Below are 22,682 nucleotides of genomic sequence, written 5' to 3'. Positions count from 1 at the left end.
AGTATTTATATAGCATTTAAACCTGCTTTATAACATAAAAGACATGAAAATCTTACTTTTTACAATATGGAACCTTTAAGTCTTGTTGAAAGTAGACTTATTAACACTGATTACTGGAGCTGAATAAGTAACCAGGGCATAGGCGCCAGCTCTGACCACCAAAAATCTTATCTCATTTCATAAGCTAAGGAGGTGGGTATATGTTAATGTACGCCTGTGCTGGCTTTTCGTCTTTCGTCCAGTTTAAATGTTGTATTCAAATGTTATTTCATAAACTATCTAGACACTGTGCAGTTGTCTCACACAAATACTTACTAGTAACATTTTGCATTAATTAGGTTACTGAAGGCATGACTGCAGTGGTGCTACATCACGCAGCTAAAGCCACATATTTAATGAGTTAGCCGACATTTCAAATTGTCAGTTAATAACTTCATTGATAACGAGATTAGGTGTGTCAGGACTACAAATACATGCAAACTCTGGAGGCACCGGTTAAGCAACACACCAACACACCTTCTCCATGTGGTTCACTGAGAGAGAGAACATAATCTGCAACAACAATGCTTAACGGGAATGAGGAAACAGTTCCTCATGCTTGAAAAGCCAAGCAGAAAAAAAAGCAGAGAGTGCATCTGGACTGATGCTCATCTTCAGCTATTTGCTTCATGTTTTTCAACTCAATGGCGATCTACCATGCTGAAATAATGTTACACACTGGAAACACATCCTTTCTGACTGCTTAAAGAGGACAGAAACACAACATAAACACATTATGATGATGTGGAGGAGAAATGAACTGTGACATCTCCAGTTGACTCCAGGCGCTGACGTTACATTTCTTTGAACACTGAACTGCAGAAAGCAAACTTTATCTTGAGACTACAAATAAGACAACAAGTCACATTCTAATGGAAGTTGTACTCACAGTTCCACTCTGCAGCCAGTCTATGAGAATCTGTGCTGTTTCTGTAGGTAACTGTGCTCTGAGGCCGTCTCTGTCGTCCTGGTTGGGCCAGAGCTCCAAGGCGAGTTTGAGGTCCTCGGCTAACTGAACGACCTGCAGAGGACCGGCGCTGACGGGGGAACCCAGGTCATACATGCTGTGAGAAAGCTCGACCGCTGCTGCTTTGGAACCTGGAAGAGGGTGTGGAAGGGGGAGAGGAGGGACACATTATTAATGTCATTATTCAAAACTGAAACATGACTGCAATATGCTAGACTAATCTGTCAGGTTTATTACCGGTAATGCAAGAGGACCGAGTGGAGTGGAGCTTTGAAAACTAGGAGAGCAGAATTTATTCAGAGACACACAGTGTCCATGTGTCACCTGGATCATTTCCCTGGCACGCACGCACACACACACATCTCACATCTGGATGCACTCAAATAATTGTGACTGTGAAAAGCAGCCACACATTACAGTCCTTCCATACAGTATATCGAGTCCAAAATGATTAAACATCACATAATGAAAACAATCTTTGCTTGAATGTCTTAAAGGTCCCATATCGTGCTCATTTTCAGGTTCATACTATTTTGTGTTTCTACTAGAACATGTTTACATGCTGTAATGTTAAAAAAAACATTTCTTTTCCTCATACTGTCGGCCTGAATATGCCTGTATTTACCCTCTGTCTGAAACGCTCCGTTTTAGTGCATTTCAACGGAACTGCAATTGGATTGCATTGCTAGGCAACAGCTTGGGTCCATGTTTACTTCCTGTCAGCTGATGTTATTTACATACAGGAAATAAACTGGGACACATTCAGAATGTTTACATTTAAAAGTGTGAAATGGTCTATATCAGGGGTCAGCAACCTTTACTATCAAAAGCCATTTTAGGCAAAAAAAAATATGTATATATGTCTGAGTATGTGATGAAGGTAACACAGCTTATAGTCTAAGTATAAAGTATACAAGTCTAATGTAGTGAGGGCCAAAGTGCAAATGTACTACGGAGTATTAGGGCTACATTGAAGGAAAAACAAATCTGAAAATTCCAGAATAAAGTCATAATATTACGAGAAAAAAAGTCATAATATTACGAGAATAAAGTCGAAATCTTAGATTTATTTTTTTATCCCTCAATGTGGCCCTAATACTCCATCGTACCATAGACCTACAACAATGATAAATAAAAATGAAAATGTAAAAAAAAAATAGTTATTAATTTCCATTTTAAAAAATCCACAGGGAGCCCCTTGAGAGGGGCTAAAGAGACGCATGTGGCTCCGGAGCAGCAGGTTGCAGACCCCTGGTCTATATATTGTATATTTGTGACATCACAAAATGACAGAAATCCTGACAGCTTGTTTAAAACACACAGTTTCTTAATATGGGCTTTGTGTGTTTCTCCATGGATCAAGTGTTTTGATACTTTCACAGTATTCAAATAGCCCTTCAACCTGCTTTATAATATAAAAGACAAGAAAATCTCACCTTTTACAATATGGGCCCTTTAAAGCAGCCTCTGTACAGCAGAACCAAGCCTCAGAGTCAGTGAAGTTTATCTAAAAAATCGAACTCGCGTAGCAGAAGGAAAAAAGGTCTAATCGTCACAGGGTTATCACTGAAGTACTAAACATCTATTTACCCGGGTGTGAGCTGATATGAAGGATACAGGTTATGAAGAAAGTGAGTCACAGTGAGTCTCATAGGATGTACAAGTATCAATAGAGACAGTGGGACATTGTGCACTAACTCACTGCTGCCTTTACTGCACATTGTATTAACAAAGAAGTTTATAGACTGGTTGAGGAGAAGTGAACATGAGTGTTTACAACATGACTAACAGAACATGAACACATCGATCTCCCCATCCATCCATCCATGCAGTGTGTTTGGGCCAGAGCACACAGAGGAAAACATTATTCACACACTGTCAACTCGGTGTAGATACTAACCATCAGCACCTCCAGCACAACAACTGTAGGAGCAGCACAACTTATCAAGCTGTCAGGTTTGGAGATCCGTTGTACATTTATGAAACAAAACTGTGATTCCTTTACTATTTATCACACAGGGAGGCCAACCTTACTGACAATTCTCTAAAATAACTCATTTCAGGTATCCTTATCAAACTGCATGTATACAGTAGTGCTTTTATCCAAAGAGCTTTATAATGTGTCTTTCATTCACCCATTCACTCACACACCCGTGGCAGGTACACGTACACGTACCGTCTAAGGTGCTGGCCTGACTATTGGGAACAATTTGGGGTTCAGGGTCTTGCCCAAGGACCAGGGTCTGAAATGAATTTTTTTCACTGCACTCAATACTCAAGTATTTTTTTTGTCTGCCACTCAGATATGTTATCTGACACTTTTGAAATCTCTGCGCTAAGTGAAGGAATAACATTTCAGATCTGAAGTCATTCAATATTCTATATATTTAACATAAAAAGCATTATATTCACAGTAAATTACTGTGTTTAATTACAGTGTTTAATTACACCGTAGTGTCTGGGGGAGCCCTATTTTTTGGGGGAAGGAGGTTACTTCACACAGTACTGTACTTTGTTATTGTCTCCTATAGTGGTTATTTGCATAAAAACACACAATTTAAATGATTATGATTATTTAAAATTTGCTTTGATTAAAAAAAAAAAGTCTTGGTAAGTTGTTACGAAGTTAAACAGGTCATAATTCCCTCTCTAATATCTACTTTATATTGTTGTAAAAACATCTCCTTCAAACAACTGGATTTATTCAAGTTTCTCGCTAAAAACTTAATTTTACGAGATTACATTTGAAGGCATCATGATAACGTTGTAATTTACCTTCACCCAATGGTCATTTTGCTGAGCAGACCGTGAACGCCTCATAATAATAACTCAATGGTACCTCCGTTAATGTTAGTAGCTCCGCTATTTAAGGAATCGAAACACAGATTTGTTGTTTACAGTGTCGCTTTATCCAGGAAAAATAGGTTGAGCCCCTCAGGTTTAGTACCGCCATGCTGTTGAGCGTTTTTTTTTTTTTCTCTCAGCCGTGGCTCCGGTCAAAAACAAACTGAAACATGATACAGCGTGAGTACGCGTCATTGTGCAGCGTAACTGTGGGAAAGCATATGACATATGATGTTTGTTTATGACAGAAAATAAAAAAAACTAAAATATATTGTTACTGGATTTTTTAAACTCTCAAATATTGATATCAGCCTCAACAATCCTGTATTCATTGGGGTATATTTAAAACCTGTTTAGAATTAGTAGTCTGGAGTTGAGATACAGCTGGCATACAGTGTACTAGGTTCTGCTGTAGTAGTGCCATCTTAGTAACATAGTGTGGTTGTGATGCCACTGTATCAGCGCCATGCTGCATCTGTCCATGCAGTCTGATCTGCAACTACTACTACTACTACTACTACACCCACTAATCTCACAAGCATTCCCAGCTTTTCTACTCTGGATTAAGGTCTGTATGTGTACTCTTAGTTCACTGTCTGCCTCTGATCATTTGCACCACTCACAATGTGTGCTGTCCTTTTCCAGATTAGAGTTATTTTTAACCATGATCCATGGCAGCTCTCTTTTCTGAAGCTCACTCTGGGGTTAGAGGTTAATGGGGAGAATGGTCACAACAACACCAGTATGAGTCATTAACCAGTGGAGTGTGTTCACTAGTATTCCCACAAGATGCTTAACCAGAGAGAACAAACTGTTGATCATAGAAAGCAATATGTCCTGCATATCGAAATTCTGTTGATAAGTGTCTCTAATTTCCTTGTTAGTGATTGGCCGATGTTATCGCTAATGGGGTTTTTAATGTATTTCTATTTGTGGTCACTGAGAGCCGGAATAGCACGCTCAGAGCACTCGATGAGGTCAGCGTGTTTTTGGGCAAACAGCAGTGATGAGCTCGATGAGCCTCAGATGTGACAGTGGTACCTTCATACCCTCTGTTGTTGTTCACTTGAGTTATACGTGAGGAGGTGTTATGTTGATTCTGAGGGTCAGATCATGTGATGCAGGAGGGCAGGAAACCTAGCCACAAATGTTATTCTTCGTATTCAGGTAATTATCAGTCACAGAAAACGTTCTAATTTTGAGTAATTGTCTCTGTCTCTTTCTAGATACTTTGCTCTGCTCAACCTTTGTTTTCCCACACACTGTCAGTGGACCACATTAAACATTTACTCCACTGTTAGTTCAATCTCTTTAGTCAAGGCTGAACAGGCTGCAGCAAACATGACCCCAGTTGCACACACAGAAGAACACACAAATGTGTATAACACACACACACACACAGAAAATAGGTAAAGTAGACTCAAACTGGTAGTTTTTATTAGGGCCAACAAGTTATAGGACTCCATATTCATTAAACAGCCCAAGCCCCAATTACATTCTCCATACTAATTATAATTCTGTACATAATATGTTGTAATTGAAGAACGTATGCTTGCCAACGCACATCCTTAAATCCCTGGATTGATTTTTTAGTGTGATTTTGACTGACCCTATCGTCCCACAATGCAACACACAATTTTATACTTACAATGTGTGACATTTTAAAATTTGAAATTGCCGATATTGGTCTGAAGTTGCAACTTATGTTACATCCATCAACACACGTTTTGCTCAATTTATCATTTGTGCAAAATTATACAAATAAAACAGAAATGTTTTGCTATGTTGTCAGCTCTTCTACCAAGACCACTCAGTAGTGAGATTGCTCACACCTCCACCTTTATCTAAGGATGACCATCAGTGGTGGAAGCTTTGTCAAGTCAAGAACTGGGAACATTGAGTTTAATTAAACCGCAACATTTTGAGCTGAACTTTTGTCGGACCTATTTTTCCTGCGCTTGCTTGCTTTTTAAACTGCCAGTTCTCAGTCATTTTTAACTTTATCCACACAAATAACACGTCTACATCTTCATCAAGGTCTTGAGGCGCTCAAAGGGAAGATATTCAGGTATAAAACTTATAGTTTTTAACTGTGGGTGTCTTTTTCAGGTAGCACCTTCTGTGTTTTCAACAGTCATGCCCAACCATGACTCAGCACTTTCAAACAGAAACACAGGTGATTCTGATTGGCTGATTAGAGCTCCATCACTCTCTGCCTGTCTCTGATTGGTGCATGGCTCTTAAGCTCTTTTTGGGATCTCTCTCTACGTTTTTTACTGTTAGCAGATTCAAGCCTTCAGATGTTTCACGTTTAAAAGAACCTCTGTCTTTCTCTCACACACACACACACACACAAACACACACACACACACACACACACACACACACACACACACACTGAAAAAATTAATCTCTCTCTCTCTCTCATTTTCAGACAAAAGGCCTATTACACCAGTTTTAGCTTCCCTTCATTGGCTACCTATCATGTCAGATCAGACTTTACATTTTAAATGGACACCCCCCTTCCTTCCTGCCAGATCTCCTCAAACCTTATGCTCCAATCAGGACTCTCCTCTCTCAGAATACGGGACTCCTGTCTGTCCCCAGAGTTAAAAGAAAGTCAGTAGGCCAAAGGGCCTTTTCCTATCATATACCCCCCTTCAAAACAAAAGCCTCAGAGAGTAACTGTTTCTCAACAGGAAGCTCAGGATGGGGGTTGTTTTTCAAAATAAAAGCCCCCAACTCTCACTATATGTTAACAGGTCACTGGGGAGGGACCAATTTTTTTTTTATTTTGTTTTTTTCAAAATAAAACAGGGAACTCAGGACATTTTTTTTTCAAAATAAAATCACTACAGAGTAACTCTATCTACTATTTTCTGTCTAGCGACTTACAGTTTTAAAAGTTCTAGCTACTGCAACTGCTACTACTACTACTACTACTACTACTACTACTGCAACTGCTCCTGCTGCTGTTCCTACTGCCTCTACTACTACTACTACTACTACTACTACTACTCATACCCTCATATTTTAAATCCAAAATGGTAAACACTTCACATCCAGTAAAGGATGGAAACACTTTGGGTTTCACACATTGCAGGAAAAGCAGAGCTAGACATCACGGCTAAAGCTGCGTGCTAACTCTGTCAAGGACAGGAAACGTTATCGTATCGCGGTAACGTGGTGGTCGAGCCGGCCGTCGCTCTCATCTCCCTGGTCAAATGGACCGACGCTACAACTGTACAGCACCCATATACTGACACTTATGTTAAATTAATTAAAACGGCCCCGATGGAGCTGACCATGGATGTATAAAGAGAACAGAGCTGACCGGAGAGCTAGCGATGGATTTGGTGAAGTTAGTGAAAGTATACACGTGTGTATATGTCCAGTTTTCAAAATATGGTTTTAACAAAGGAAACTTAACAAATAAATATATGTAAATAAGATTGATTGAATTATATTAATCAGCAGTATAAAACATTACATGTCCCTTATAAATTAAAGAGAAAATGCCACTAATTTGTGAGGGAAATGTCTTTATTCTTTGATTTTTTTTGGTTGCTGGAAAACCGTATGAAATAATTCCTGACAATGACTGATATATTTGACTTCAGGACATCTCTGACTACATACATATTGAAAATCAAACATTTTTACTGTATTAATTTAGATATTTTCCAAAGTAAAAGGCCCTAGAAGTGTATGATTCAACGTTTCCCCATGGTCTAACAAAAATCACAATAAAACACAATATAAAATCGCAATACTTAAAAATCGCGATACATATCAAATCGGCACCCAAGTATCATGATCGTGAAGTATCTAATAGGGAGATAGGTGTATCGTCCCATACCTACTAACTGACCAAATGACACAGTCTATAGATGGATAGGATGGTGAACCTGTGCATGTGAGATCCTGTAACTTCCACTCACCCACATCATCTCACACAAGATTCTACAACCAGTATTGACAACTTTTTCCAGTCACTCCCACGTCACAACGACGACGCTGCTACTACGTAGCTCTTACCTGCGATGATGTCATCCATCTGCTCCAGTGCCGCCTCCAGCATGTGACTGGCCTCCGTTTCCATGGTGATAGCGGGAAGCATCAGGTCTCAAATTCTGAATTTCTGTAGAAAGAAAAATAAAAAATTGGATTTATTAGCAACTTAGCACTGTCTTTTTATATGCATTAAAGTATGCAAGATGTTGACACTTCAAACACTACAGAGGACCTAAGGAACAGAACAATGACAGGGTTTACACCAGAGAGGAAATAGTAAACGGAGCAATGACAGGGTTCACACCTTAGAGGGACTAAGAAACAGAACAATGACAGGGTTTACACCTTAGAGGGACTAAGAAACAGAACAATGACAGGGTTCACACCTTAGAGGGACTAAGAAAAGGAACAATGACAGGGTTTACACCTTAGAGGGACTAAGAAACAGAACAATGACAGGGTTCACACCTTAGAGGGACTAAGAAAAGGAACAATGACAGGGATAACACTAGAGAGGGACTAAGGAACAGAACAATGACAGGGGTTACACCAGAGAGGGACTAAGAAACAGAACAATGACAGAGTTTACACTAGAGAGGGACTAAGAAAAGGAACAATGACAGAGTTTACACTAGAGAGGGACTAAGAAACAGAACAATGCCAGGGTTCACACCTTAGAGGGACTAAGAAAAGGAACAATGACAGGGTTTACACTAGAGAGGGACTAAGAAACAGAACAATGACAGGGTTTACAATAGAGAGGGACTAAGAAACAGAACAATGACAGGGTTTACACTAGAGAGGGACTAAGAAACAGAACAATGACAGGGTTTACACTAGAGAGGGACTAAGAAACAGAACAATGACAGGGTTTACAATAGAGAGGGACTAAGAAAAGGAACAATGACAGGGTTTACACTAGAGAGGGACTAAGAAACAGAACAATGACAGGGTTTACAATAGAGAGGGACTAAGAAACAGAACAATGACAGGGTTTACACTAGAGAGGGACTAAGAAACAGAACAATGACAGGGGTTACACCAGAGAGGGACTAAGAAACAGAACAATGACAGGGTTTACACTAGAGAGGGACTAAGAAACAGAACAATGACAGGGTTTACAATAGAGAGGGACTAAGAAAAGGAACAATGACAGGGTTTACACTAGAGAGGGACTAAGAAACAGAACAATGACAGGGTTTACAATAGAGAGGGACTAAGAAACAGAACAATGACAGGGTTTACACTAGAGAGGGACTAAGAAACAGAACAATGACAGGGGTTACACCAGAGAGGGACTAAGAAACAGAACAATGACAGGGTTTACACTAGAGAGGGACTAAGAAACAGAACAATGACAGGGGTTACACCAGAGAGGGACTAAGAAACAGAACAATGACAGGGGTTACACCAGAGAGGGACTAAGGAACATCTGTGATGCATGAGAATGGTTTACATTATAAATATCAAGGCTATGTTGGTTATGCGGTTTGTGCACACTCCTGTTCTGCATGATTCCAGGATATAAAATGACTATAAAATATTTGAGACAGTGAAGATATGGTTATTGATCAATGCCAATGACTCAACGATTACTTAAAAGGACGAGCAAGAGTTAAATTCTACTGATGTTGTTGCCATTTCTACCTGTCACGAACAGAGGTCCACGGATTTTAAAGATTTCAAATGCCTCTTTAATGTTGTCATATAAAACTCTGCTTTCTGCAACAAGTAACAAGTTGGGTTTATTTACTGCGTTTTTAGGATTCTGCCACCGACACTGTATATCACTGTGTTTATTTCATGTATATATGCATGCAACCCATACATGAACACTCTACACAAGCATATTATTCCTCTTCATCCGTCATCGCTGCCTCTGGCTGCCCCTCCATCTCCTGCCATCCTTCTCTCTTGCTTTTCATGCCCTCTCTGTCATCTCTCCTTCAAGGCTCTCATCCCTCTGTCATGCTGTCATGCTGACTTACAGACAAACGGGCATCAACATGCAGAAATCAAGGGGAAAGGACAGTGATGTAATCTATTGACGCCTTTGGGGAGAATAAACCCCCTACAGAGCAGCCTAATGCTCATCTACATTAGCACTAACTTTCACAGCAGCAGCTCATCGTGACAGCTAACACCGAAAAATCTGTATAAAACACACAATGGCAATGGACTTACAGTAACACGCCGTCATTACTGGCGCCGTCACGGTTCTCCCATTTTTCAGTCAAAGCATGTGTCTGCTGCCATGATGCACGAGTGTGTACAGATACTGATGTGTGTATTTGAAAAAAAAAGTCTGCTATTTTTATTGTTAATAATCATAAATGGCTCCGTATTAATCTTGTTGAGACAGAGGGTGACGGCACAATTCAGACAGTATGACAGACTGACACTGTTCACCAGCACTGTGACAACAGTGTCTTTGTCTCTCTGTGTGTGTGTGCGTGTGTGTGCGTGTGTGCGTGTGTGTGTGTGTGTGTGTGAGAGAGAGAGAGTTTCAGAGACACCGAGTGTGTGTAAGCAAGGATAGTGTGTGTTGTTCATGATTCTGTGTGTTCCATTGTGACACAGTGTCTGTAAAGGTGCTAATTTAGAGATTACTGTCCTGTTCCAGCTGTTCCAACTGCTATGTGTGGAAATGGGTTTGTGTGTGTGTGTGCGTGTGTGTGTGCTGGTAGGAAAGACAGTGAGAGAGAGGGGAGAGTGAATAGTGAGGGTGTGTCTGTGTGTGTGAGGTTCTCTGGATCTCCTCAGGATCTTGGTAAAGAGATGCCTAAAGATTCAAATGAATGTTTAAAACTGTGTATACAAATGTGTCACTGTAACGTAACGGTTTGATACTTCCTTTAGTCACGTAATGTTTTAGTTGATGTTTTTTGCGTTTTGCTCTGTCTTGTCTAGAAGGTAACCCGCAAATTTCGAAAACACGCAAAAACTCTCACGTGACTAGGTGATTAGACCGATGACTAGGGCTGAGCCCAATGCTTCAAAGGACATGTCACATAGAAAACATTGTCATCCACTTGCTGACCTCTGACCTGTCAGCCTGACCTCTGACCTTCGGGACAGACCTACCGATGACCTATCCTAACCTTAACTATTCAAGGTAATAATGCCTAACCTTATACATCTCCTGAGAGTTTCCCAAATTGAGGGTTACCTTCTAGACACGACCCTTTTGCTTAGGACAGTTTTTTAAAACTGAGATTTGTACAGTGGCCCTGAGAGATCAATACACTCTACTGTAACTTGTGAAAAACATGCTGATGGGAAAAACAAATGCAAAAGAATATAACATATTCATCAATTTGACACACAACTCATGCTGCATTTAATTAAAACAAAAAAATTATAGGTCTTTTCTGTTTTTTTGCAGCTTGTTTCTGTATTTGGTTGTGTTTTCAGTGTTTCAGAGTATTTCTGTATTCTGTTGTGTTTTCTGTGTTTTTGCAAGGTGTTTCTGTATTTGGTTGTGGTTTCAGTGGTCCGCGTGGATACGACCTGCACCCTCACATGTGAAATTCAGCGTGGTAAACAATACACATCCAGTAAAGGATGGGAACACTTTAGGTTTCACACATTGACAGGAAAAGCAGAGCTAGACATCATAGCTAAAGCTGCATGCTAACTCTGTCACGGACAGGAAATGTTATCGTAATGTGCGGTGGAGCCGGCCGTCGCTCTCGTCTCCGTGGTTAAATGGGCCGACGCAACAACTGTAGAGCACCAATATACTGACATTTATGTTCTCTGCATTCAAACGGCCCCGATGGAGCTGACCATGGATGGATAAAGAGAACGGAGCTGACGGTAAGAGCTTGCGACGGACTCGGTGAAAATAGAGGAAGTATACACATGTGACACTGAACTGTATATCCAAAATACATCTATGGAAATTGATTGATGGATTATATTCACCAGAAGTATAAAACATTACATGTCCCTTATAAATTAAAAATAAAATGTCTGGTAAATGTCTTTATTCTTTGATTTTTTGGGTTGCTGGGAAAAAATGTAATAAATAATTCCTGACAATGACTGATATATTTGACTTCAGGACATCTCTGACTACAGACATGCTGAAAATCAAACATTTTACTGTACTAATTTAGATATTTATCAAAGTAAAAGTCCCTAGAAGTGTATAATTCAACCTTTTCTCATGGTCTAGTTTTAAAAAAGAATCGCAATAAATCGCAGTATCGAATCGCAATACATATCGAATCGGCACCCAAGTATCATGATAGTTTCAAATCGGGAGACAGGTGAATTGTCCCAGCCCTAGTAATTCTATATCTGATGTGTTTTCTCACTTTTCAGTGTTTTTTTTCTAATGCTATGCGTGTGTTGTCAAACTGGTGAAGATTTCCTTATTTGTGTTTTGTCTGTTTGCTCGTGTCTTCTTAAGTTGTAACCACCATACATGGTGTTCCCAATTAAAATGTATTTTGTAGTTTTTTTAATAAGTTAATAAGTTGAATACATAGTTAAGGGTTTATTTTAGACTTGTATTTGTTACTCTATAGTGAGAGGATTAGGGAGAAATTATAATATGACAGCTACAGTAGGTTACCAGTGCCACGTGTTGTGCATTACTCTCTTAAAAATAATAATAATAATAATAATAATAATAATAATAATAATAATAATCACACATTAAATAATCATTGCATTGTTTGAATTATACGCAGACAAGTATCCCTGTTTTACTGAATGGCAGGATGGGCTCCTGAGGTTAAATCACATTGTCCGTGTTCCTTGATTGTTGATGTAGAAACAAGACGTGCCTCAGCAAGAGAGAATGACGTCCAAAAAAACCAGTTTGTCAAACGTGACGATATGTGACCTGTTTCTTACAGCTACACCCGCTTTAGTGTTGACAGCTCTCGTCTCCGGAGTCAAAAGGGAAGTTGTCTCTCTTTACAATCTGTCTGTTGTGTTAACAACGGACAGCTTCACTGAGAGGGAAAACCTCTATCAGGTGCTGATAGGACGTGTAGTGTCTATAGAGCTGTAAACTTTGGATAGCTACAAGAAGTCTTAACAGTATGAGCATGCAAATACAAATCTGCCATTCAGCTCAGCACTCAACACTGAAGAATATAAGAACTACTTTTACACAATATTCAAGGTTGAGAAAGTCAAATGGACCAAGAGCTCCAAACACGTGAATTAAAAACTCAATCTGAAACCAACAGGATTGGCTACTCAATCCTTTACAGCCAGCAGGTCGACCATGTTGTGCATGTTGACGGAGCAGTTTACAGTAAACACTGATAATGCTTCAACTTTCAGACCCAATGCCGGACTGAATTCGGGTGTTGGAATGGTCCACTCAGCGAGTCAATGTCTAAACACACAGTTCCACTTTTCCAGCCCTGTTATCCATGAACGTCTGCTAGGCGCCTGTGTGCAAACAATCATATCAAGAGATCTTTTCCGTGTGCTGCACCTGTGGTGTGAGGACAGAAGACAAAGCAGTGTGTCCGCCGCTCTACTCCAACCTCACTCCTCCTCTCCCCTCCAGTCTCGGTCAGACTCAACCACACAGAGATCCCTGTGTGAGAGAGAGACAGAGGAAGAGGAAGAGGAAGGGAGGGAGGAGATGAGTGGACAGGTAAGAGGGTGTGTTTATGTACAGCAAGCACCCATCAGAAGCTATGGCTATCTCCCTGTGGCTGAGCAGCTTCATGATTAGTGCCACCAGGACCATCACAAAGACCGTGCACCCTCATCTGCAAACGAAGAGCTTTGTCCCGCCCCGTTTGTTAGCGACCCTGGTCCGTGCCATTCACATCGAAATCGACCCTGGTCCAACCCTGGTCAAACCCACCTCTCGACCTGGGTCGCGAAGGCGAGTCGACCAACGCAGGTTAACCCTTTCATACACACAATCGACCCTGGTTCAACCCTGGTTGAGTCCTCAGTGTGAAAGGGGGTATTATATCTCTTTGGCAAGCCTACTTGATATGTACTCCAGTCTGATATTCATTCTCCTTTTAGCTCTGGTTTAGTGTCCTCCAACCCCTGAGAACAACATCTGCTGCTCCATGCTCCACTATGTTCACCAGCTGGAAGGATAGTTTATATTGGGATTAGCTGCAGAAAGCGGTGAGACTGGCAGAGACAGGAAATGTGTGTGAACCAAAACAATGTGTTGGAGGACATTAAAAGGCTCAGTGGAGTAGAGGGGGAAATGATGGGTGGTAATTATCTGTAGGTTTCATCACGACAAGTGACCGCGTTCACATTACATGTATTCACTTGATCCATTGTAAACATGAAAGTATTGATTAATGCAGCTTTAAAGGGACTGTTTGTACCTTCTTACACTTACACTCTTATAAATCATTGCAGGTCGGTGTCCCATGCGCGCTCATGTGAGGCTACGCTGTTCCAAACACAAACTACAAGGAAATCTAGAGGTAACCGCAAAGTTATATCTAGTGAAGCCCGTCTGTTAAACAGTGTCAACTAATCCTGCTCCAGGATTTGCTCCTGCTCCTGCTTTATACAGGATGTACAGCAGCACAGTTTCACTAAGGTCAACTGTGCTGCACATGTCCTGGTACAACAAAGTGCTTAGACAAAATATTAAAGGTCCCATATTGTAAAAAATTAGATTTTCATGTCTTTTATATCATAAAGCAGGTTTAAGTTAAGATATATAAAAACTGTGAAAGTATCAAAACACTCAATCCACGGAGAATTACACACAGCCCGTATTCAGAAATTGCGCGTTTGAAACAAGCCGTCAGGATTTCTGTCCATTTGTGATGTCACAAATGTACAATATTTACACGGTTTTAAACGTAAACATACTAAATGTGTCCCAGTTTATTTCCTGTTGCAGTGTATGTAAATAACATCAGCTGACAGGAAGTAAACATGGACCCAAACTGTTGCCTAGCAACGCAATTCCATTGCCATTCCGTTGAAATGCGCTAAAACGGAGTGTGTCAGACAGAGGGTGAATACAGGTATATTCAGACAGACAGTATGAGAAAAATAATGTGCTTTTTTGAACATTACAGCCTGTAAACATGTTCTAGTAGAAACACAAAATACAAGTATGAACCTGAAAATAAGCACAATATGGGACCTTAAAATTATGAACCAATACAATAATTCTGTGTCAAACCTTTCCTCCCTGCTGAGACAACCTCTACTGGCAGAACTACACACTGCACTATCTGCTCAGTGAAGACACTAAGAAGCAGAACCGTCTTATTTCTCTTTAAGTGGGTTCCTCTCTCCCCAGGCTCACTGCAGCCCGACACACAGACCCAGCAGAGGCAGAAGCTATAAAAAGTCTCATCTTACCGCTAAGTCTGTGGGCTCGAACACTGGTTAGATGATCTTTTCTAGTGTACGACCGTGGGCAGTGTGATCTGTGAACCGTGGCTGATATATGGCTGCTGCGCGGGGGGCATGAATATAGTTTCATCTGTACTGCTCTGTTCTTTATATTGTCCCAGTCCTGCTAAAGTGCATTTCATTCAACTCTGCTCACTTTCTCTCTCTATTATCTGATTCTGTTCTCCTCCACTGTGCTCTGGGTTCTACTCTGTCTGTCCACTTGACTTCCTCTCTCATTTCCGCTGTAATCTATTTTTTTCCGTCAGAGTGAGGTTAATGAACCGTAATACAAAACAACACATGACTTCCAGTCAATGATCACCACGAGAGTAACAAACATTACTTCAAATCGTTTTTCTTTAGAAGACACGATGACTCGTCATCAGCTTGGTGTTAATGTGTTCAATACATTTAAGTCACGAAGAGTATGAAGAGTCAGGTGGGAGAAATCTAGAGGTAAAATGTTGGGTAAACTGAGGTAACACAGTAAAACACAACAGCACGGAGGAGAATGCTCCACACTGAGCAGCTGGAGACTGAACTACAGCCTGGTGACAAAAGTCACAGGAAGGTAGAGAAACAAGTCAGAGGATCCGTATGACATCACAACACCGCCCTGTACTCTCTACCGCGTGCTTTCAAACGTTTAGAATGCTTTGACCTTCAGATACAGATGCGCTGCGACAAAGCAAACCGTTTTAATGTGACCGCGTCGCAGGAACCTTTACAGGCAGAGGTTTTAGTTTAGTGTCAATGCTACAGATTCCTCTCATTTCACATGCTTATTAATTACAGTGGAGGATGAAAACAGCTGACCACCTTGATGAATGAACACACACGTTGGACTGCACACCTTTAACTTGTAACAGAAGATACACAATACACACACTCACACCTGTAGTTTCCAGTATTACTACATTCTTGTCATGTCAGTTGCGGAGCAGCTTGACTATGGTAATCATCGGTGGGACAACTTGCCCCAGGGCACCAACAGCTCAGATCAATAGATTCAACCTGTACAAGACCTGCGTGTGTATATTTGAATGGACAAAAGCAGCGCAATAAACGACTTCCAAGTATTCCAACCCATCACTATAGCAAATAGCATTAAGCTCACTTAGTTTCTTAGGCAGCGTTGGGTCTGGGATGTAATTACGTCCGCCAAGGCCAAAGGCCTTGGGCCAAGTAGGGTATGTTTTCACCAGCGTTGGTTTGTCTCTCTGTCCGTCTGTCTGTCCGTCCGTCCGTCCGTCCGTCCATCCGTCCGTCCATCCGTCCGTCTGTCTGTCTGTTTGCAGGATTACTCCGCGATGGATTTGAATGAAATTATTTGGAGGGGTGGAGTGTAGCACAATGAACAATGCATTAGATTTTGGTGGTGATCCGGATAATGATCTGGAAGAGTTCCGATCAGCCTGAGCATTAAGACCACAGGTTATAACACATGCGCAGTGTAACTGATGACGCGTGACCCCGCCTCCTTCCTTCTTCGAGCAGAGAGATACGTGTGTGGATGTGTGGCGGGACTCCCGGGGGTGCGGCGGGAGCTGCTGTCCGTCCGCGGTGAGAAAGAAAAAAGCAGTAGCTGACGGGATGAGAGACAACATAGTGTAACGTTATACAGACATAACATGGCTGCTGAATGAGAGAGGCATCCGCCGATACGTTACACGGAAACACACCGTGTTAATAACAAGCCAACCACCTCACGGTACCGCCAGCTGTGAGCTGTGACCTGTTTTTAAAGTCAGGCACCTTGGCGGAGGTCTGCGCTCTCAGAGTGCCGATCCCAGCTGACATTGGGCGAAGGCGGGGTACACCCTGGACATGTCTCCAGACTATCACAGGGCTGACACATAAAGACAGACAACCATTCACGCTCACATTCACACCTACGGGACATTTAGAGTCAACAATGAACCTAACCAGCATGTCTTTGGACTGTGAGATGAAGACCTGAAATCCTTGTTTAAAGTGTAGACATCTGTACGGGCGCTGTCCTACCACCGTTCACTGACTGACTTCTTTACAGTTCTATACTGACTGTATCGAAGAAGTGGACGTAGTCACCATGACGTTGGTTTGTTGACTGCCATTTTGAAGCCTCAAATTCAGCATTTTGGCTGTCGCCATCTTGTTTTTTTGGAACCAGAAGTGACACGAGAGGGCTGAGCTGAGTACGACCCAACGCTGATTAAGAGATTTTTAGGTGACCAAAAAGGTTAAAATCAACTTTGATGAAGTGAAAACACACAGTGAAAGGGTTAAAGTTCTAAGAAGAAAACACGGACAACTCCCAGACCAGACAACGCCGTGGTAGCGACCTGTCAATCACAAGGTAGCCCCGCCCTAAAGCCTCCCCTGCTTTATGGTCTATTTGACTCTAAATGGGACCATAATTTACTAAATGAACATCAGGCTGTATTGAAGAAGACTTATTTCTTCAATACAGAACTCATGTTTACAATGTTTACTGAGATAATAAACCAAGTGAGAAGTAGGCTCATTTTCTCCTAGACTTCTATACAACCAGAGGAGTCGCCGCTGGCTATTAGAAAGAATGCGAGTTTAAAGGTCCCATATCATGCTCATTTTCAGGTTCATACTTGTATTTTGGGTTTCTACTAGAACATGTTTACATGCTTTAATGTTCAAAAATACATTATTTTTCTCATACTGTCTGTCTGAATATACCTGTATTCACCCTCTCTCTGAAACGCTCCGTTTGATTACATTTCAATGGAATTGCAACAGAGTTGCGTTGCAAGGCAACAGCCTGGGTCCATGTTTACGTCCTGTCAGCTGGTGTCTTTCACATCCACTGCAACAGGAAATAAACTGGGACACATTTAGAATGTTTACGTTTAAAACTTTGAAATGGTCAAAATATTGTAGATTTGTGACATCACAAATGGACAGAAATCCCGACGGCTTCTTTCAAAGCCCAGTTTCTGAATACGGGCTGTGTGTATTTCTCTGTGGATTAAGCGTTTGGATACTTTCACAGTATTTATATAGAACTTAAACCTGCTTTATAATATAAAAGCCATGAAAATGTCACTTTTTACAATATGGGACCTTTAAGGGCCTTCCGCATTGGCTTCCCCCGGAGGTTGCCCCCCTGTGTCCTACTAATGCTAAATACTATAGCTTCCCCAATGAGAAACTGTAGATGCTATAATTGAACTCAATCAACTAATTCAGTTTGATACTACTTACTACGATATATGACACAGTATGAATTTGCATGTTGAAGACTCTTTTTTTTTACTTTTTATTCTTGCAAACATGAAGGTGGTTTCATTCATCACTGCATTCCTGACTATAACCCAAAGGGACATTTCAGGAAAGTGAGGCAGTGAACCGGTAACAGTTGAGATCTATGAGAAGAAAATGTTCCATATGCAGTTGGTTTTCTAACTTGCCTGACAGGAACAGGAGGCTGGGAGCGTTATTCCAGCATTTGGATATGCATACATTACACATGCAAATGATGAAATCTCCTCAAAAAAGAACAGTATTTACAGTTACTTAAAGGTCCCATATTGTAAAAAGTGAGATTTTTCACGTCTTTCATATTATAAAGCAGATTTAAGTTCTATGTAAATACTGTGAAAGTATCAAAACGCTCAATCCACAGATGAATACACACAGCCCGTATTCAGAAACTGTGTGTTTGAAACAAGCCGTTAGGATTTCTGTCCATTTGTGATGTCACAAATATACAATATTTAGACCATTACACGGTTTTAAACGTAAACATTCTAAATGTGTTCCAGTTTATTTCCTGTTGCAGTGTATGTAAATAACATCAGCTGACAGGAAGTAAACATGGACCCAAGCTGTTGCCTAGCAATGCAATTCCGTTGAAATGCACTAAAACGGAGCGTTTCAGACAGAGGGTAAATACAGGTATATTCAGACAGACAGTACGAGGAAAATAAAGTTGTTTTTTGAACATAACAGCATGTAAACATGTTCTATTAGAAACACAAAACGAAAGTATGAACCTGAAAATTAGCACGATATGGGACCTTTAAGAGTATTACACTGAAGTAAAATGCTACCTCCAGTGACCAAAGCCAGCCTGTCAGTAGGGGTGGGGGGTGAAAGCGCGTGACACAAACGTGCCTTCAGGATGAATCAGTAACACACAAGCAGGAGAGTCAGGGCTTTCAACGCGTTGAATATTAAGTGAACCTTCTCGTCAAATATCTACAGAAAGCTGACATTGATTTGCAAAGTGGGAAACCTTCAAACATTTGAAATTCCAGCATCACCAAAAACATTCACAAAGGATCAATTACTGGGACGGGCCTGTGAGAACAGGAAATACCAGAATGCATGTGAACCTGTATGGCTGAGAAGACGAGTCAAACATTAACACAGAGAAACACAAGAGAAAGACACACACACACACACACACACACACACACACACACAGCAAGGGGTGTGTGAGTTTACCGTTCTTCCTCATTTGGCTTAGCCTGTTTGGATTAGTATCACCAGCTAGAGGCCAGACCTAAACCCCCCAGGCCCTCCTGTCACACACGCTAAATACAACTCTCTCTCTCTCTCTGTGTGTGTGTGTGTGTGTGTGTGTGTGTGTGTGTATGCGTGTGTGTGTGTATGTGTGTGTGTGTGTGTGGAGCAAAGCCAACAAGAAACACCAGATTCTTCACCAATTAACATCAATGCGACGGGACCAGTGACATTTAGGATGAGGATGTTCCCTGTTCTGTCCTTTAGACCAGTCTCAAAGTCTACCTCTACCTCTCTCTTACTCTACCTCTCTCTACCTCCTTCTCTCTCTCTCTCTCTCTCCCTCTCTCATTTTTAAAAAAATTTAAATTCAATATGCTTTATTGGCATGACTGTTAGGTGAACAATATTGCCAAAGCGTCAATTCAATAATAAGAAATTAATTAATTAATTAATAAAAACAAAAACATACAGTATATATACATATATACAATTCATTAAATATCAAATTACAATATATATATATATATATTTAAAAAGAACATGGAAATGGTGGAAAACAATACAGAAATAATTAATGTTTGTTGTGTCAATAAAACAAACAAATAAATAAAAAACAATTAACAACAATATATTGCAATATCAAATGATAAATGTAAACAGAAAACGTGAAGTAGAGGAGTATATAAAAGACAGTGTAAGTTACATCTGCTATGTGTTGTTGTGGTTGTCTCTTAGGCATTCTGTTTATAAAGTGTGTTTACACATCTTCTATTTATAACGTTACCTTTTTTAACTTTTTATCTTTCAAAATAAACCTGCAAAAAGATCAACCTGTCGCCTGCTCTCTCTGTTATAAAGTAACAAACCCAGTCCCAGTTCATTACATTATCAAATTATTAGCAAACTAAATGAAATATAAACTCATTTTATTACATTTGGACCAGCTCTTACATTATCCAACAGTTGCCACATGTCCAGCTGAACAACTTTAGCAAGTCTACCAGTAAATCTTAGCTGGGATGGTGGAGTAAGTGAAATATACATTTCAGTCTTCAGTAGTGTCTGATCCGTTTGTAAATGTAGCCTCTATTATCATATTAGATAACACAATGTGGTCTGATATATGATAAATGGGTACTGTAGATAGACAGAGGAAAAAAGGTTCATGTTGATTGATAGATACTGTAAATCTCTATGTTGTCTGTATGTGTAGGTGTGAACCCACTAAAGTGGAGTAATGGTTGTTAAACTGGATTTGAACTGGATTACATTGAATTGCATCGCAGTATAATCAAAGGAAATGTCTTTGGACCTTACCTAAATGGTTGGGTCTAGGCTTGTTAGGTCCAGTCTTGCTCCTTTTCGGAATGAACTCATGACTAAAAAAGACTTGACTATGAAGATCGGATGCATCAAACTGGACTATACTGGATTAACCTGATTGAATTGGTCTGGTGTGGTTTCATTTTCTTATCCGGATAATTTAGGCACCGTCATTTCCTAGCCTACGTGTCCTCATCTCATCCTGTCTAAATCAGTGCAGTTTTTGGTTCTATCTCGATGAAAGCCTGACCTAACCTGGTAGAATCTGGCTCGGATTGGCTTTATTTCAAATATCCTGCCCTAGATTATATTGACCTCACCCTAACGTGGTTTTATCTGTGTCCCTCGGTAAATCAGGCATGGGTTGGTTTTTGGTTCAATTTAAGCTAGGTTTCACAAACCCTAAATTGTAGCCATCTCAATTTGCTAGGCCTTATTTGGCTTGTATTTTTGGCCTGGTCCTCACACAGTAAAGCATCCTCGACTTCCACTGTGTAATATAGAAGTTCAGGAGAAGGACCTGCACAGAATAATCAAAAGAAATCTCTGTGCTTTTTAAAGAAATGGATGTTTGTGTGTTCCAGGATAACTTACCCAGGCTTGCTATTCATTCTTGGCCAGACTGGACTCAATGCCCCTGGAAGATCTTGAAGATCTTGTTTGCATACATTATAGCTCCATACACACAACGTATGTTAAACATTTTATAAAGCTTAAAATACTGTGTGTACTATATTTACAATGTATCCCAAAAACATGCATCATTCTGTGACATTTTATGTTTTTGCACAAATTGATGATGTCACTATCATCCCCTTGCTCTGTAATCCTCCAGGGTCAGATAACCCTGATCCAAGCCTGGTCACTGGTGTGAAAAGGGTATGAGAATGCAATCTATTTCTCTCTCTCTCTCTCTCTCTCTCTCTCTCTCTCTTCATATATTGGTTTACTAATAGACACCTGCAGTGTTGCACTCTGAGGCTGCACTGCCCTTACAGCATAGTGAGTCATGTACCTATGTCACCTCCAATAACAGACAGGTGATGGCAGCCTACTGTAGTGTGAATTTGGTTATGATACACGTTTTGGACCAACAACAACATGAATGTCTACTGCGGGACCTCTACAGTGAATAAAGTACATACTCGTTACATGCAATGCATGCTTCCTTGCATTGAAATCAGAAGAACAACTTCGTAAAAATCATTAACCCATTACACTGTAAGTGGAAACGTAAGTACCAATCTAGATATGAGTGCAGTAGAACATGAGGATTTAATGGAGAGGAATAAAAAATGAAATTGAATTCATGGATCTTGAACTCTCAGCTTGTTGTTGGAGCAGCTCATAATCACATGTGCTATAACACATGTCAAATGTCAGGCTGAACTGAAGTGATGACAGCACAGAACAGAACAGACGTCTAGCCGTTTGTTAAAACTGCTCAAAAGTTGCAGTTTTTTAGATAATGAACTGTATATTAACACTCTGAGACCTGAGGTCTGCTGTCCATCTGCTGTCTATGAGAGCCGGCTGTCAATCACTCGCAAACTCCGACCAAAAGGTCAACTAGGCAGCGCTGATCAAATATGAATCAATATTCTGTTACGTTAATGCCGATTTCTCTCCTCAGATGTTTTCA

The 22,682-nt window shown here is 40.5% G+C and overlaps 1 protein-coding gene across 3 annotated transcripts in view; it reads right to left on the bottom strand.

The window, feature by feature from the left end:
- ppfibp2b (PPFIA binding protein 2b) overlaps positions 1-22,682 on the bottom strand; it is a 111,096-nt gene that overhangs the window by 73,609 nt on the left and 14,805 nt on the right. For all 3 annotated transcript variants that reach the window (XM_037767634.1, XM_037767635.1, XM_037767636.1), the window contains exons 2-3: positions 7,889-7,991; positions 929-1,137 (exon numbers count right to left, since the gene is read on the bottom strand). In XM_037767634.1, the coding sequence (XP_037623562.1) occupies positions 929-1,137; positions 7,889-7,970 (291 nt within the window). In that variant the 5' untranslated portion in view covers positions 7,971-7,991. The remainder of the gene's footprint in view (positions 1-928; positions 1,138-7,888; positions 7,992-22,682) is intronic.

This window comes from Sebastes umbrosus, chromosome 4 (assembly GCF_015220745.1).
Source record: "Sebastes umbrosus isolate fSebUmb1 chromosome 4, fSebUmb1.pri, whole genome shotgun sequence".
NCBI classification, from domain to species: domain Eukaryota; kingdom Metazoa; phylum Chordata; class Actinopteri; order Perciformes; family Sebastidae; genus Sebastes; species Sebastes umbrosus.
The sequence above is the reverse complement of the archived record's forward strand: the minus strand, read 5'-3'. Positions and strand labels throughout refer to the sequence as shown.